The sequence below is a fragment of the Haliotis rubra genome, unplaced genomic scaffold (genome assembly GCF_003918875.1).
Source record: "Haliotis rubra isolate DU_JTF1 unplaced genomic scaffold, ASM391887v1 Scf667, whole genome shotgun sequence".
In the NCBI taxonomy this organism is placed as follows: Eukaryota; Metazoa; Mollusca; class Gastropoda; order Lepetellida; family Haliotidae; genus Haliotis; species Haliotis rubra.
Window position 1 is genome coordinate 121,440 of NW_025767376.1, and position 17,744 is coordinate 139,183.

General features: G+C 40.5%; 1 protein-coding gene across 2 annotated transcripts in view; it reads left to right on the forward strand.

Annotated features, from left to right (window-relative positions):
* Positions 1 to 17,329, forward strand: part of LOC124257573 — a 38,977-nt gene extending 21,648 nt beyond the window's left edge. The window contains exons 3-5 of one of the 2 annotated variants that reach the window (XM_046691670.1): positions 1,877 to 2,013; positions 7,879 to 8,037; positions 16,295 to 17,329. In XM_046691670.1, the coding sequence (XP_046547626.1) occupies positions 1,877 to 2,013; positions 7,879 to 8,037; positions 16,295 to 16,695 (697 nt within the window). In that variant the 3' untranslated portion in view covers positions 16,696 to 17,329. The remainder of the gene's footprint in view (positions 1 to 1,876; positions 2,014 to 7,878; positions 8,038 to 16,294) is intronic. The other variant, XM_046691671.1, reaches the window with a different exon arrangement.
* Positions 17,330 to 17,744: the final 415 nt, after the last annotated feature.

Here is a 17,744-nt window from a genome sequence, read left to right on the forward strand (position 1 = left end):
GAAGGGATGGTGTAAATCCAGCTAGGGTCCATGCAGGTAGCAAAAGTAATGTAAGTCCCCATGGTCCCTAGTATGGTGATCTACCTTCAGTTGTTGGCGATCTATAGCCTATTTTTTATATTGTGCTGTCCCATAAAGTTAAAATGTTTTAGATTTAATTACTAGTTTTACATGTATATCTGTGATATTCTAGTTGTTTTACTGTCCTTCGTCGGCAGGTTTTTATAATATCTGTATATATATTCTATTTAAATGTCAAATGTTCTCGTCACGATATGGCTGAAATATTGCCGATGTGACGTTAAATATTAACTCACTCACTCACTCACTTCATGAATAGGTACTGGAGACCCTATAATAATGTTAGTCTGGATGCCAGGGCCTAGATCTTCGAAGCTCTCTTAGCGCTAAGATAGCCGTAAGGTAATGTTAATGTATGACACTTACAACTATCTTAGAGCTAAGACCGCTTCGAAAATCTAGGCCCTGGTATTGAGTAGGCAGGGATGAACATCATATAGTTATTTATAGACTAACATCTAGTCTCTGAAATTAAAATATTGTACAGAAAATACAGTTCCTAAATAATAATAGTAAAAAATATAATAAAAAGGACCCAGAGAATTTCTTCATTTTCAGACCCTGAAACTGTGGAAATCTAGACTTGCCACATAATCTAGACTTGTACGGGCTTTCTTGGATATATTTGTTTCAGCTAGGGTCTGTATCACAGACTGTTATTTAGTTCTGACCTGAGTATCTTATGAAACTTTGCATGCTGTTAAATTTGCAGTCTTTACTTAATCCTCTCAATGCTACTGTCGAACCCATTCGACAGGACAGCAGCATAATGACATCACAAAATAAAACTGGCAATAATTATTCAACAAGTCAGATTTACATGTCATTTGAATTATGTACGGAATGCATTAATTCTCAGCTTTCTCAATATATAATCTTCAATTAGTTTATGTACGTTAAAGGAAACGTCATCGAACTAAAAGATTGTTCACCAAATTTCTCCGCACACAGCCACAAATAACGGCCATTGTTGACTTCGTGCACATCACGTCATCAACTTTCGCCAGGGCTTATAGATGTAAGTCCTGTGAGCTTTGTTCTTATCAAAATAGCAATATTTTATGTAGGGGTTGGACGAAGCGCGCCATGTTTGTTTTTCGTACATGTAACACGGTGCAACACTGGTTTTGTGTGCATTTGTGTCGAAAAATAATGAAACACTTGAAATTAGGACTAGTGAATATTCATAAATCATATATTTTATTCTGCAATTTTCATGACATGACACGTTGGAATAACATAATAGTGCCCTTTGAATAAAATATGTGATGACCTCGAAAATGGGATTTGTTTACGTCGAACGTTTTCGATTATTATTTTTTTCAGAAATATATTTTTGTTTGTCATCGCGCTGATAATTGCAGATACAAATATACGAATTTGAAGTCAGATAATCATGAAATATCGGAAATAAGAATATTGAAATCAGTTTGCGTTTATTTAACGATTTATTCAGGTTCCTTATATGAACGCATTCTACTGTCAATCAAGTAATTTAGGTACATTCAGGAAAATTTACTTTATTTATGTTTGCCTTGTCATTAACCTCTGTATGTTTGAAATTATCAGGATATGTTTGGATAATAATGTTCATATTTTCTGTCTAGTATTAATGTGCCAAATATTTTCTAGTTGTCCCTTATTTAATGACACACCGACTGTTAAAAATCACCCACCCTCTTTGCTACGCCTTATGCTGAAATTAATTCAGCAGGCTAAAGGTTAAGGATGACTGATGTTTTCTTGCTACATAGCTACACAATGTGATTTACTGGTACCACATTTCACATTACAGTGGAACACAATGCATGTGGGAACTGCAGGCCGTTAAACTCTATGCCAGGGTCAAGGTCACGGTGCTTAGCATGGACCTTCTTACTACAGTACCAACCATGTGTCTGCACAATGTCAGTCTGTACGAAGGATATCATGGTAAGTAACTGTGAGTGAGTGAGCGTGTTTAGTTTTATGCCACACTCAGCAATATTCCAACAATATTGCGACGGTCTGTAAATAATCGAGTCTGGACCAGACATTCCAGTGATCAACAGCATGAGCATCGATCTACGTAATTAGGATGCAATGAGTCAACCAAGTCAGCAAGCCTGACCGCTCGATCCCGTTAGTCACCTCTTACGACAAACATGGGTTGCTGAAGATCAATCCTAACCCGGATCTTCATGGGTGGTAAATAGTTGTAGCCTAGGACATGTCTGTGGTTACATCACAAGAAGGTGGTCATTTTGTTTTACATGGGAATGGGGAGCATTGTTAAAGATAGTGACACTGTGAAATAAACAGGGCATTCATGACCAACTCAGATTATTCCGGGACAAGCCAAATAAAGACATGCCCTTTATTTCATATTGGCCTATGAACATCAGAACCACTTCAAACAAGAATATTAACTCTTTTCCAGAGTTAAAGGCAGTACACAGGCATGCACATATTTGTTTTTAAAAGAATTAAACATCTTTGATAATAATAACAGTAACAGCAATTATGTATTTCATGGAAACGACAGTTGTAAAATTCTGTGAAATATTTCCGTATGCAGACTCAGACATATCAAAACCAACAAACCCGACCCTGTCCTTTTTGATAAAACCAATGGAATTATTATTACCATCCAAATTTCTGTCCCTTTTAATGGTAATGTGATTGACAGGTTTAAGGAAAAACATGGCAAATATGCAAACTTCCACAATTGCAGGGATAGTCCCATTCACTGCATGGAATGTGTGTAGAGGGGGGCAATTCCCTGGATTGGCTGCGAGCTAAGGGGGTAAGGGCCCTGAGCTGTTGATGAGCCTAACCAGCCTCTCTGTACCAGGATCACACGAACCGGCTTCTTTGTTTCTGTATATCTGTAAATAGTAATACTACTAACCCCATTCTCTAACATAGACTTAAGATAGTGCTAGAGCTAAGATCACTTTGTGCAAGTGCTCCCTGATGTATTTTTCTATATACGGTTTAAAGTTTACAGTCAAAATATGTCTCTTCAGTGTGATATTTATTTTTCAAACTTCCCAAATTTTATACAAATGTGAAATGTAACAGTAACAGCAATATTCAGGCAGTTAAAACATTTCTTCTGTGATAATTGGCCTCAAAACAGGTACACATTTAGGAGATAAACATCATTTATCATCCAAAACTGTGTTCCACAGGAGATATCGCTTGTGTGAGATCAGACGATATCTCCTCGTAGATATCATTTTGACAGTAGATTTTGCACAATGCCCTGACAATGCTATGACGTCATGAACTTGATGACGTCACAATGCTATGACATCGCTGCACTGCAAATCTAATGGCAGTACTGTGTTCAGAGATGTACATTTTTCGTTGAAAACTAATGAAGAGTGATTTTTTTATGATAAATAGAATCTCACCCTCGTGTCTTCTGATATCAAATATATCAACACTTGTTGATAAAAGTAAAAATATCCTCGGCAAGCCTCGGATATTTGTTACTTTATCAACTCGTGGTGATATATTTGATATCAAAAGACACTCGGGTGAGATTCTCTATGTGTTGGCCAATTTCCGGGTGTTATTGAATATTTGATGCACAGGAATTCAGTTGGAACCGACGGCGTGAGTGTGTAGAGCTACAGATAATGTTTTGGGTCATTGAGTTATGTACTCGCTTGTGGTCATCTCAATTGGGTATACTAATTTTCCTTTGAGTAACCAAATAGATTGTACCCACCTCACTCAAACTCATTTGGGTATTTTGTCATTTCATTAATTTTTAAAATATAATAAAGTTTAAATGTTAGTGTTTGTTATTTATATTTGATCTGTAATATGAGAAACAATAAGAGACTACAAGTTGCCAAGTTCATGTCCTGTAACAGAACCTCTCAATATACCTCAGTTTCTTTATCTATCCATTGGTACGCAAGCTAAGATTTGACACTTTTGTGTGTACGCATGTAACATCACATCTATTGAGTATTTACAATAATTCAAGCGTACTTGTTCGCAATATACTTAATAGGAATTGAGTTTTCACATACATATTTGCGTTACTTAAGCAGATACGCAGCTTATCTGTACCTCTGATAGTGTAATAGGGGATGAAGTCTATCCACTTCTCCACAAAAACTGCTCAACAGAATTGAACAAACTGCTACATGTCTTTCGTAGGGACTCTAAATGTGTACATTTCATAATTGTTTATGCAATTTCTTAATTTTGTCACTTTTACAGAAGTTTGAACTTAGTTGAATTTTGTTCTATTTAGCCTGTTCGCTCCATCCAACAGGGGGTTGTACATTATCCACTTCTCCTCAAAAACTACTTTATGGAATTCATTTAGATTACACATGTGCTTTATAGGGACTCTAAAGGAGTGCATCTCATATTTTGATTTTGTATTGATTTATTTTTCCAATTTTAATACTGTTTGAGCTTACATAAATTTTGTTGAATTTCTCTCTGAATATAGTGTTATAGGGGATGAAGTCTATCCACTTCTCCAGAAAAGCTGCTAAACAGAATTGATTGAGCTTCTACATGTGTTTCATTGGGAGTTTAAAGGTGTGCATCTCATACCTTGTTCATCCAATTTCTTAATTTTGTCACTTCTACAGATGTTTGAACTTAGTTGAATTTGGTTCTATTCATCCTGTTCGTCCCATACAACGGGGGTTGTACTTTATCCACTTCTCCTCAAAAAACCACTGCACAAAACTCATTTAGCTTACATGTCTTTTATAGAGACTCTAAAGGTGTGCACCTCATATTTTGTTTTTGTATTTTATGGTTTTTTGTATGTTTAGAGACATTTGAACTTAGAAATGTTTTGTTGAATTTCTCTCTGATGATAGTGAAATAGGGGATTAAGTCTATTCCACTTCTCCACAAAAACTGCTCAACAGAATTGATTAAGCTTATACATGTGTTTCATTGGGACTCGAAAGGTGTGCATCTCATAGTTGAATTGATGTTTATTTAACTTGTTCGTGAATTTTGTTCAATTATTGATCTTTATATGATAATAGGTTGTGTTATCAAACCCCTCAACACATTGTTTTTTGTGTTTTCAAGTACTTCAGTGGGACCCTGAATGTGTGATAATTTATTTATGGTTCCATTCATGTATACAATTTTCGAGACTTTGTCTAAAATGAAGGACTTACCACTTTACCATCTACAGCAATCTATTGCTTTCACTTGCCTCCACAGTGATATTGCTATTGCTAGTTTATTTACCCTTGTACCATGAACCTTCATGATATAGGTTTAATTGTAATGTGGTAAGTTTATTGTGACATGCATTTACAAATAAGTATTTACCTTGGACACTTTGGATATATTTATTTTATGATCAACCATGATATATATTTAGTAGAAATTAATCACCAGAGCACACTCAGTGTAGGGAACTCTTCAATCAGCAGCGGGGGCAACATTTTCTTGTTAATTGTTTGTATTCATTACTGAGTAATGAATTAAACCATTACAGACTGAGGTAATCAGTATGCTAAAGTGTGTGCAGTCAACCAGAAACACAGTTTTTGTTATAAGCTGTGGAAGTTTTGGGAGGACACTGTAACTTTATATCAAACTCGCAACTTCACATATGTTCACACCATGGTGCGCATGTTTGTATTTGTCTCATCTTTGGTGCGTCTCGTAGCCCTTCTTCCCTTTTGGTTATTTGAACTATTGCTAAATCTGTCAGTGTCTTCGTGATTTAATGCCTTTGGCTCAAAAATTACTATTTTTAAGCCTTATTTACCTTGGTGCCCTGGGACACAGGTGCACACTGAGATTTTGTTTTGGTGCGCAGTTCCTAATGTTCTGGATGTGCATTTTCTTGTGGGGATGTCCTGACCCAGCGCTTCGATTCCCATGATGGATAGGCGGCTAGGGCACATGGACTTGCACTTCACCACTCAGCTCAGCTCTGCTCAACTGGCATCGTATCTCCCAGTTCTGATGTGAGAGTGGCCGCTACCGGAAAGTCACTGGAGGAATCCTTACCTGATGTGTATGTAGTGTTTCTTCAGCGGAACTGGCGCTTATTCCATAAGCATGTCGGCCAAATAAAGCGCGCTGTGTAGCGTCAAGTAAGGTAAAACATGAGCATTTTAGAATCAATGCAGTGTTTTAATACTTGCCTGACACTGCACTTGAAGCCCTGCCCAGACTTCGTCTACTGACTTCCTGTTTTGTCGCCACTGTCGCATACAGTGAAGAATATGAGGTTGCACTATCCAAGATAGTTAACTTGGGGTTTTGGGTAGGAAAGCTGAAGCACTGTGTAGCATCAGGTAAAAGCAAAAACATTGCATTTAATTCCGAAATGCTCATTTGTAAGGGACACGTGTAAAATTTGGCCCTTTCATATTCTTTCTTCATTAATCACTTGGGGCAGTGGGGTAGCCTTGTGGTCAAAGCGTTCGCTCATCATGTCGAAGACCTGGGTTTGATTCCCCACAGAAGCCCATTTCTGGTGTCCCCCTCGTAATATTACTGGATTATTGCTAAAAGTCGTGTAAAACTCACTCACTCACTCAATCAATCACTCACTCTTTAGTTGTGTCAAATAACTGAAATATCCAATAACTTGAAGTCTGGTCATGTCATGTTTGGCTGTACTTACAAGTAAGTGGTAGTTATAACACTAGTGGCATGTGAAGGAAAGGGAACTGACAAGGTAGGTCACATGTTATGCTGCGTTTACACTAGGCCACATTATGCCGATCCGATGCGAACCAAATATTGTAGTATATCTTCATGATCGTGGAACATTTTGTATAGTTTTCCCTTTGTAGACACACTTTTATGATTTTATGCACTCTGATAAGATCTTTTATGCATTCTTACGATTGGATTTCCAATCAGGTACGCTTCAATGAAGATCTGTTGCGAATATTTGACGATCTGTAGAGACGTTTTTCAACCATCACGATTTCAGTATATGATCTGTTGCGATTTCGTACTTTTTGAGACATTTATATCGATCTGCTACTTTTTGTTACCTTCTATTTTGACAAAGAAGGGCGATTAAACACGATTCTCAGACAGCATAAGTTACCTTGGACCCCTTTTCTTTTGCCCTTGCCCATTTTCGGTCCCATCTCCTATATTCTACAATGAAAATGACGATAAAATAGTGTAATGGGGCTTGCAGATGGATCACAATGAATTTTGTGTGGCAGCATGACACAATTTATAGAAAAGCATACCAAACGCACCAGAACGAGTCGCAGCACAAGGGAGCGTAGTAGACTGTGACAGATCCATAGTGGAAGTTATCCATAGTACAACGTGTGAAATGCACAGAAATGCATTGAATCGTATTAGATCGAGATAGATTGTGTACAATATGACACAGAGCAGGAGATCTTAATAGAATTGTAATAGATCATAACGGATCTTGGTAGAATCATAAGACGGTGGGAACTATCATCTGATACTCGTTATTCCAATGTATTACGATCATCCCGAAATGTTCCATTGCGCTTTTTCACACTTTCTCACGCTCTTATACCATTTGATCCGATGCCCACACACTACTATGCAGTACCGCATTCTGAAACGATAGCTAAACCTATCGGCATGTTTAATATTTTGCCACGTTTATCAAGATGCCTCACGATCATGGAGATCTCTTGCGATCACCACGATTTGGATCTGGGATCTCTCATGCTCTGTAAGATGAGTTACAATTTTTTTTAAAAATCTGAATCGTAGCCTAATTGTGGCCTAGTGTAAACGCAGCATTACATTAGGTCTTTGAGAATCCATTAATGACTTCCTCAAATGTCGTTTTAGGAGGTGTTTCCCAGATGTCTCCTGCGGTTATCTTATGCAACAAGGACACTACAGAGTTCCTCAGCAAGGGACCAGATGTGACAGTTGTCTTCAAAACAAATAAGCTTGGTTCAGGGAAAGGCTTCCTACTAGAATATAGTCAGGATAATACGCTGCAAGGTAAATCAGTATTTTTCCTTATCCTGACTCATGATTTTTGCTTATCTCCCTTTCCCTTTCGAATGGTAGTGGAACACTTGAATCCCTTTAAGTTCCCGAGGCGGAGCGTACAATACTCACCCACGAGTTACCTCCCTTTGCCCTTTCCCTCGCAAACCAGTCATGTGAGGCGCCTTACTTGTCACTCTCTCCCTTTTCGCCCAAGCGGATGGTTGAGCGAGCACTGAGTCCTGTATATGGCAATCTATCATTTATATTTAGGCCTATTCTTCTAAATTAAGCTGTGTATGGTTTTGTTTATAATTACGATGTAGTATCTGTACAAATTTGTTGAAATTTATTGACTTTGAGTCGTGTTTTCATCGTGTTGTAACTTTGTTTACAATTCATGAAATCTTCTTGTGTGTGTAAACACAGGTTGTCGCTGGCTGATCCTCACCCCCAATGTCCATCGTGTACAGATCCATGTTCATCCACCTTGCGTTGTAGCTACTGTGTTGATTTAACTGAATTGCAATTTAATCAATATCTGTCTTATGTTTATAGACGTGCCATGGATCGGGTGAAAAAGACATCTCTAGTCACATATGATAAATCTGGAGATCAGGCCAAAAACTGTATGTTGCTTGCTGCTGATGTTCATAATAGTGATATGTTGCCTAGTACATTACAGAGCCAGTCTGCGGCAAAGGGGGCTAAGAAAAGATGATGGCTATGATGGAGCAGAGATTCCAGCAAGAATCAAGGAAGACACAGTCTGCCGACATCGTGCGCAAACTACTGGCCTGCACGAATCTACACCCATCAGAGCTACAACTGCAGTTGACATTGATGAACACACTCTTCCGCGAAGGGCTCCACAGTCGGACGACTCCATCATACTACAAGATGATATGCAGTCCACGTTCGCGAACCTCTAAGTAAGCCTGCCTCTACGCCTAGCCGATCCAAGAGACGTTCGCGAAGGCAGAGATGAACCTGCATGTCGTGAGTTTGTCTGTTGCAATTGAGATGCATAATTTTGGAGTTTGTTACAGGGGCAGTCAGCTTTACAGGCGCTAAAAAGAAGACGACTACCTCGCAGATGAAGGCAACTGCAGCTATGGGGAAGTCGGTGCATCCTAAGAAGTCATCCCAGCATAGATCTTTCAGCGAAGACATTCTACCCCTTGACGAGATAGACGTCTTCGATGATCCGCCGATACTTCTAACTGAAGTACCGATGAGGGTGATGATTTCTTCAACATCTATGACTAGATCTTCACCTGCAACGATCATAACTTGCTAGATATCTGATGATCTAACTCCAGCATCTCAACGCAGTGAACCAGGGGTACTCAAGACTTCAGCGTTTGTGAACGCTACGTCTTCAGACAACCTAGAACTTCGACCCTGACGAGTTTATGACGCAGTTCACCAACCAGATGATGTCCATGATAGAGCGGAGGTTCTTGGAAGAAGCACAAGCTCGGCTAAGCCTCTTAGCTATACAGGCCTCAGTCAACCCTCTACGCAGACATTGGCAGTGAGAGATAACGTTCGCGAACGTACACCTCTGCGAACATTCACTCAACAATCTACTTCTGCGAACCCGCAGTCATCTGCAGAGAGATCGTCAAACTCCAGACGCAGCAGAGCAACGAGTTTGGACGGCATCATCTTCAAGTCGCTTCAGATCTAGATCTCACAGACGTTCGCGAAGCTATTCACCACATCATAGAGGTTCGCAAAGCTCACACCACTGAGCATCGCATGAGCATAGATCATCCTACAGTGGCAGCCTGCAGAGCAGACGTTCGCGAAAGCACAGCTCTCATTATTCGAAGTCAGGAAGTAATGAATCGGCAGTAGAAGGTTCGCGAAGGCACAGCTCTCCTTACAAGGGTTCGCGAATGTACAGCTCTCATTACAAGGGTTCACGAAAGGATGATGAGTCATCTAGAGGTTCGCTAACTCATCTTTCCCAAGATAAAGGTGCGCAAAGAGGGGAATCATCTGAGAAGGGTTCGCGAAAGGACAGCACGCGAGGGAATGCAGATTCACAGGCAGATGAACAGCGCAGTATCAGCTCTATTCAACAACCACTACAGGAGCAACAAGAAGACCTTGTGTTTCCTGATCGAGAGATTACAGCTGGATAGCTAACGGCCTGAATCTGCAGTCACCATCTAAAGATACAGACGACATCCTCTCCTATCAGATGCATGATGACAAACAAACGCACAAACGCAGACATCTGCAGGGTTCGCAAACTCTCAGATCTACAGGCAGATATCAGCAAGCAGACATCTACAAGGTTCGCAAACTCTCAGATCTACAAGACATCTACAGGGTTCGCGAATCCAAGGTTTAAGAACCTTAGGTCAACAGGCAGAATGTTTATGTCAACTCAACAAAAAGATCTACAACATGTGCGATCTCTACAGTTTGCAGCCTGCTCAACTCTACAACCGGTATGAACCTTACACCTATATAGGTTCAGGTTTAAACGACAACCTACTTGATGAAAGAATCCCTTCATCTACACGGATGCGGAGATATATTCCGGGTAGCTGATGGCCTGCGGAAATTGTCGTTCACTCACTCACTCCAACCCATCTGAGACGTACTGCATATATGCTGATGACTGTGACTTCAAGATGATATCACCTATCAAGCTGATATATCAAGTTTTGCAGATATAAGTCTCGACAACCTACTTCGTCATGCTGGCTTATATTATCTACAGTGGGAAGAGGTGATTTATTTCACTGAACAAGAATTTACGCCTGGATCAACCCTTATTCAAGAGGTCTATATGAACGGCATAGAGGTACGCACGCTTTTACTCAACCAAGACTGGTGACGTCACGCTCGGAAGCTGATTGGTCCACGTTAGACGATGCCTCCCACTGACAGAGCAAGCAGCAGAAAGTTTACTGACTTGTAAACAAAGACGTGGTACGGGGGATTACTTCATCGACAGCCATGTAAACAGTATACAACTACGGCCTGTTATCATCGGGGGAATCTGATAGGTGTCTACCCTTCACAGCAGCATAAACAAGATTTATTTTGCAAGTTGTTGCTGAGGAAAGTCAGCATGAGTGCCTGTCCCCGGCAAGGCTACACTGCACCCAGCTGTGCTATAAATAGACAACGCTTCGAAGTGCTGATCAGCACAGATCGCCTCTGTATAGAGGGGAAGAATGATGTACCATGACTGCAATCAGAGGTTAGCACTTCCGAAGGAAGATCCTACGGTTTGGAATATTGTCAGCTTTATGATTATTATTCATACGAATAATCAAGACTATCGGCACCGATCGATAACATCGAGGTCTATGCAGTGTCGGGTATCTGGACGACGGCATGCAGTTTTCTTCAGAGTGTCAATCAACTTTAACAGCAGCTGAACCTCACAATGAAGTTGCTCACGCAACTAGGATGGCTAATTAACCTGATGAAGTTGCAGTTAGAATCAACAAGATCTTCTATTGCTGGGAATCATCACAACAGAGAACCGTATTGTCATCCCAGAAGATCGTTGGGTTAAGATACAAGCCATGATACCACAAGCAGTCATCTCTCCATTTACACTATGATCATGGCAAGTTCTACTGGGTCTACTAACCTCAGCACAAAACTTAACCCGTACAGGAAGATTACAACTGAAGCCGTTGCAGCGATTCCTGACAAAACATCTAGACAGCGTCGATCCCATCTCGCTACCAGACAACATCAAGAGGTATCTACTCTGATGGACTACCAGAGTGACCGAACCTCCTAGTACATCCGCACACCAAGCGAGCACATGGGAACCCAGCAGTGTTCCAGTTACACGTATGGACCGTATCAAAGCATGCTTGACGAAGAGAGGATACTCAGCCAGAGCAGCCAAGCAGTATCGCTTGTGCTACGCAGATCAACCCGCAGTCTATACGACGACAAGTGGCTGAAGTTTGAACCTTATGCAAGGCGGAAGAACTTCACTGCGATAAAAACAGCTCATCCTCAAGTGGCTGAAATACCTGTGTCATCTGAGACAGACGAAACACCTTAAAGGTTCGACATTATCTACATACCTCGCTGCCATCAGTTCAGTGATCACCATGATAACAGGCATCAAACTGACAAAAGTTCCAGAGCTACTAGAACCAGCAGAGGAAGTTTAGAGCTCCGGCCTGGGACCTGAACGTCACTCTACGTTATCTCACCAGTGATGCCTACGAACCTTTACATCAACAACCTTCGAGTTGCTGACACAAAAGACTTTGTTCCTGCTAGCGTTAGCCATAGCAGCAAGAATATCAGAGATACATGCGCTGGACTTCAGCCGAACTAGATTCGACGCAGGGCGAAATGAGGCAGTACATCTAAGACTTAGATGGGACTTCAGCGCCAAGAACCAACTACCTGGCCAACCAGATAGACAGTTCCATGCACCAGCGCTATCTACAATCCTCGGACCAGAGGATGTAGAAGATTTATCCTTGTGTCCAGTCAGAGCTCTGAAGATATATCTTCAAAGGACTAAGACAATATCTTCAAAGGACTAAGACAAGGAGGCAAAATAATGGAGGGCTGCTTCTGGAAGTCGGACACGGTGTTTGCCAACCACTACCTCCGAGACATACCCACTGAAGACGTCTCAGGCATTCACCAATTTGGGTGTCTCGTTGTAGCACAGCTACTAACGGTTCCTCAAAGGCGCTGAGTTGAAATCTCACCCTTTATCACGTTGACTTGTAGATGACTTTTACTAGGAAAAGTATTAGTTTGAAAGTCCATGCGCACAGTCTAGGACAGACTAGCATGAGTGATTAAGATCCTGTGCGGGTAATAACCTTACCTGCACATAAAGGGATCGCAACTCATTTATGATAAAGACCTTATCATAATCCATGGGTTGTTATAAGATATCTAGTACAGGAGAATACTAGTTTATCTATAACCACACGAATCAATATGATTCAACTTGTCTGAGATTGAAGTAAGACAAGGAGTGGTCCCCGAGTTACCTCGCATAAGTTGGAAGAATAGGACCACGGATATGCCGTTTGCAGTTCCCATGGGGGGATACAGGACGTATCTAAGGACAGCTGTTGAATCCAGTTGCTTGACCCACCACCAACTCCGACGTATTCTATAAGCAAAGACCATGAGTCAGGATAAGGAAAAATATGTAATTTTTTAAGTAAAATTGATATTTTATACTTATCCTGACTCATGACAAACAAGCCCTCCGAGCCTCCCCGTTGAGACACTTGAGATTTCACAGCAGATCCAAGTGCATGGGCAGAAAATCAGGATAGAGTGACAAGTAAGGCGCGTCACATGACTGGTTTGCGCGGGAAAGGGCAAAGAGAGGTAACTCGTGGGTGAATATTGTACGTCCGCTTCGGGAACTTCAAGGGATTCAAGTGTTCCACTACCATTCGAAAGGGAAAGGGAGATAAGCAAAGATCATGAGTCAGGATAAGTATAAAATATCAATTTTACTTACAATTACATTTTTGTTTATACACATTCAGATTTGCACATGAGGATCAGGGTCACAAGTCACTACATGATTTGCACACAGATATCCCACATGCTCATGATATCTATCACTATAGTCTGTTTGCAGTGAAAACGTACCGATGAATTTCACTTTAAGTTTAGATTATTGATTCTCAATCTGAATTTCACTTTATTTGATTTACTTTTTTGTTTAAAGTGAAATTCATCAGTATGTTTTCACACCAAACAGACTATAGAGTGTCTGATCCAGACTTGATTATTTACAAACCTATATCATATAGCTGGAAAATAGTTCAGTGCAGCAGGGAAAGAAACCTTTCAAAACCACAGAGCCAGTAGGTGGACAATAATTAGCGGTCCTGTCTGTACTTCACTTCAAATACAAAATTCACTGGCCACCAGTTAGTGGTCCTGATGATTTTTTATTAGCCAGGGGCCACAGGACCAGCGTAAATTTCACACACTGGTGCAGCATTTAACAACAAGCAAACAAACAAAAAAATACTAGACAAGCTAATGATTCCCTAAAGGAGTTCCCTTCTGAAAAGAAACTCTACTCAAATTCTAAATGCTTGGAAAGCATAACAGGAAAAAATACTTAACTGGAACATTTACCGGCTTGGTCTGCTTCAGATGGCATGTCTCCTTTATTGCCATTAGAATAGGGTGTTTGAAATGGCATTTAACAAGCAGTAATACCATTTATATTAAGCGAGTTAATGATTTGGTAACGAGCGTAAAAAACGAGTTTTATAAAAATGGTATTTCACGGAAGTGAGCTTAGCATTCTGTTTATTACTCTCCAACATAAACTGATAGAAACTGCCCACGAAGTGTGATGACTCTCAGCTTTCTACGAGTCAAGCAAGGTCCAATACCATTGTGACAGAGGTATTAGCATTGTGACGTCATAACTGTAACCATTATGATGTCATACGTCTTACACTAGTGTAATATTGCAGTAAAAATATTACACTGCAGTATCTTCCGCGGGCGAGTAATAAATAGAGATTATTACATGAACAAGTGTGTCATACGACTTATACGAAATGAGTTATATCATAAATATGGTGTGTTAACTTACTGTGAAAAGAAATCCTGAAGTGATGCATGTCTTAAGATATAGAGATTATTACATGAGCAAGTGTTCATATGACACACGACACGAGTGTGAAATTTTGTATAGCAAGATTACTTACTTATTTTGCACGAGTTTCATATAACTCAAGTCACACACTTGCTCGAGTGTAATAACTTTTTTTTCATCCATTTTATTCATGTACATTTGTGAAGTAAAACACTGTAAGCAAGTGTGACGTCATGTTCAGTTGTTTAATGACATCACAGACAACGAAATACAGAAACAATGGTTGCTATGCAAAAGCGATATGTGCTCATATATGACCCTGGTTATGTTTCACCATATGGGTAATCAATATGTATTTTTGTTGAAAGACACAATCACAGATTGAACATATGTTACATTTAGGATTAAACGTTCTCAGTAAAGTACAGATTCTAGGACAGTCACCATGGCTTCCACAAAAATGGAAGTCTAACAACTGACAGTGTAGATGACATACACTGAGTACCCCTCTGACAAGTGTAAACATTATTTGGGCAAGCCTGGATTTGTACCCGTGATTATGGTTTGTTTGTTGTTTAACCCCACACTCAGCAATATTCCAGCTGTATGTCACTGGTCTGTATATAATCGAGTATGGACCAGACAATCCAGTGATTAACAGGATGAGCAGTGATCTACGCAGTTGGGGTACGATGATGTGTCAACCAAGTCAGACTACCCGATTGCCTTGCCCCCTTACGACAAGCATGCTGAAGACCGATTCTAAACCCGATCTTCACAGGTGAAGTTGATAGTCAGCCACTGATTTACCTTGCCCTTGCGCTTGCCCCTTAACATGGAGCAGGAGAGTGTATTACTGTGATGGTGACACATGAACATAAGGCGTTCTCAATCCTTCATGGTAATGAAGGGGGCGTGGTGGGCGAGCTGGCTAAGGCGCCAGGCTAGTGATCCAGCGAGCTTGAGGTGACGGGATCGAGCCCACCTGTGACCGGGTGTACAAACTTTGGAGTCAACTTTGCGTGCAGACTCTCTCAGTGTTGTGACAACCCCTAGTGTACAGTACACAACCCTGTGCACTTAAAAGAACCCAAGAAAATCCATTGGTGTATGACCAGATGGTGGCCACATGAATACGTGTTCCCCTCACCCTTTGGGCTCAGGGAACATAAACAAACATCGAGGGTACATCAGCCCATTCCCCCTCGTGGCCAGTGAACAACTTATAATGTGCACATGCCACTTTTTCCTTGCAACCATTGTTTATGTATTTCTTTGTCGGTGATGTCATTAAACAATAGAATGTGACGTCAATGAAGAGGGTCGTCACACTTGCTTTCCGAGTTTCACTGCACAAATGTACATGAATAAAATAGATAATAAACAAAATTATTACACATGAGCAAGTGTGTCATATGACGAAACTCATGCAAAATTATGTATTGCTTGTATGTGTCATATGACACACTTGCTCGTGTAAAATCTCTATTTATTGCCCCTCATGCATAGACATAAACTGCTGTACAACTTCAAAAAGTTAGCAAATAGTATGTGCTGAATGATTTGTACCAATGACCTTTGTAGACTGGTACCTCTTTAGATCTTCACAAAGAGCACAGCATCATCCCAAATGTTTAGTTTTTCATATGATGAAGTCTTTATTTTCAGAAAAGTCAGATCCTGTACCAATTTTTGTCGGAGTGCTGGGATTCTTAGGAGTCATAATATTCTTAGTCGTCTGTTATGCATTGAAGAAGAGACAGGCGAACCAAATGGCCCAGCGGGTGCCTCAACATCAGTTTCCAAGACCACCACCCAGAGACTTGGCTCGACCTTTCCTTCCAAACAATGATGTAACCCACACTGACAATACCTCCAGTAATACTCGGAATACAAATAACAGCAGGGCCAGGAACAACAACCTGCCACCAACATACCAGGAAGTGTATATTAGACCTTCAACAGGGACTGATCTGGAGCCATCAGCCCCTCCCATGCCATTACCACCAAGTTATGAGGATGCAGTTAGCAAGGGGATGATTCTGGGTGATAGAGAAACACGGCTTTGACGTCACTTGTACTAGGATGTTTAATCCCAAATGGAAAACGTCATAGTAAAATATTAAGTTGTCATATGACATGTGTTAATACCAAAGATAGGACTTTATGGATATCATCTTCTTGTTTATTGCACAGAGATATGTTTTGGTGTAGATTCATACACCATTGTCAAGCTAAAGTGACCTGACCCCCTACACCATCACCTCAATGCCCAACATCCATGTATCAAGTTTACCATAGAGACAGAGAACAATAACAAACTTCCCTTCATAGATGTTCATATATCCGGAGACCTCAGCAAAAATGATTCGAACCCATCCATTCAGTATATTAGTTTCAATTCTAACCCACTCCCTGAAACTAAGTCTTGCTTCATCTCAACCCTGACCCTGAACATGAGCAAGTCATCTATAGCATATGTTCACCAATCTGTACCAGTATCCTACCAAGCTATTGATGAGAACCATTTTAACCACTCAAGTCGAAATACAAACCAAATCTAGCCCCATCAAAAAACCTCTACCGTACATTGGCAAAACTTCTCATCAAATCAGCAGACCAGTAAGTAACATAGGCTCAGTATTATTTGTTACACTGCTATACTGAGTGTAACAAGACCTTGTCAGGTAACCTTTGAGCGACCTATGACCGTCCAATCAAACTCAGGACGACGGAACGGATTTAACCAATCAAACAATGGCTACTATTTAGGGTTCGGCGGGACTTACAATATGGATTTACTCTTCCCCGGTCGACAACACTGATCTCACAACAAACGAAAACCCACATAAAACACAGATATATGACCTGCAGAATATACGCTTTGGGGTTTCTGTTGACATGGTTATCAGTAGCTAATATTTCCGCAAGCTGACATCCTTGAATACTGACAAAATGCTATTTTCAGCAACTGTTTACTCACGGTTGTGGCGTGCTCCATGTGCATCACTCGGAAGCGATCGTACGGAAAATAGCATTCAGAATCATTCAGGTACAAAACTTTTTCGAGGTAAAAGTTCAAAATGTATGTGCGAATGTCAGCTTTCGCAATTTGGTA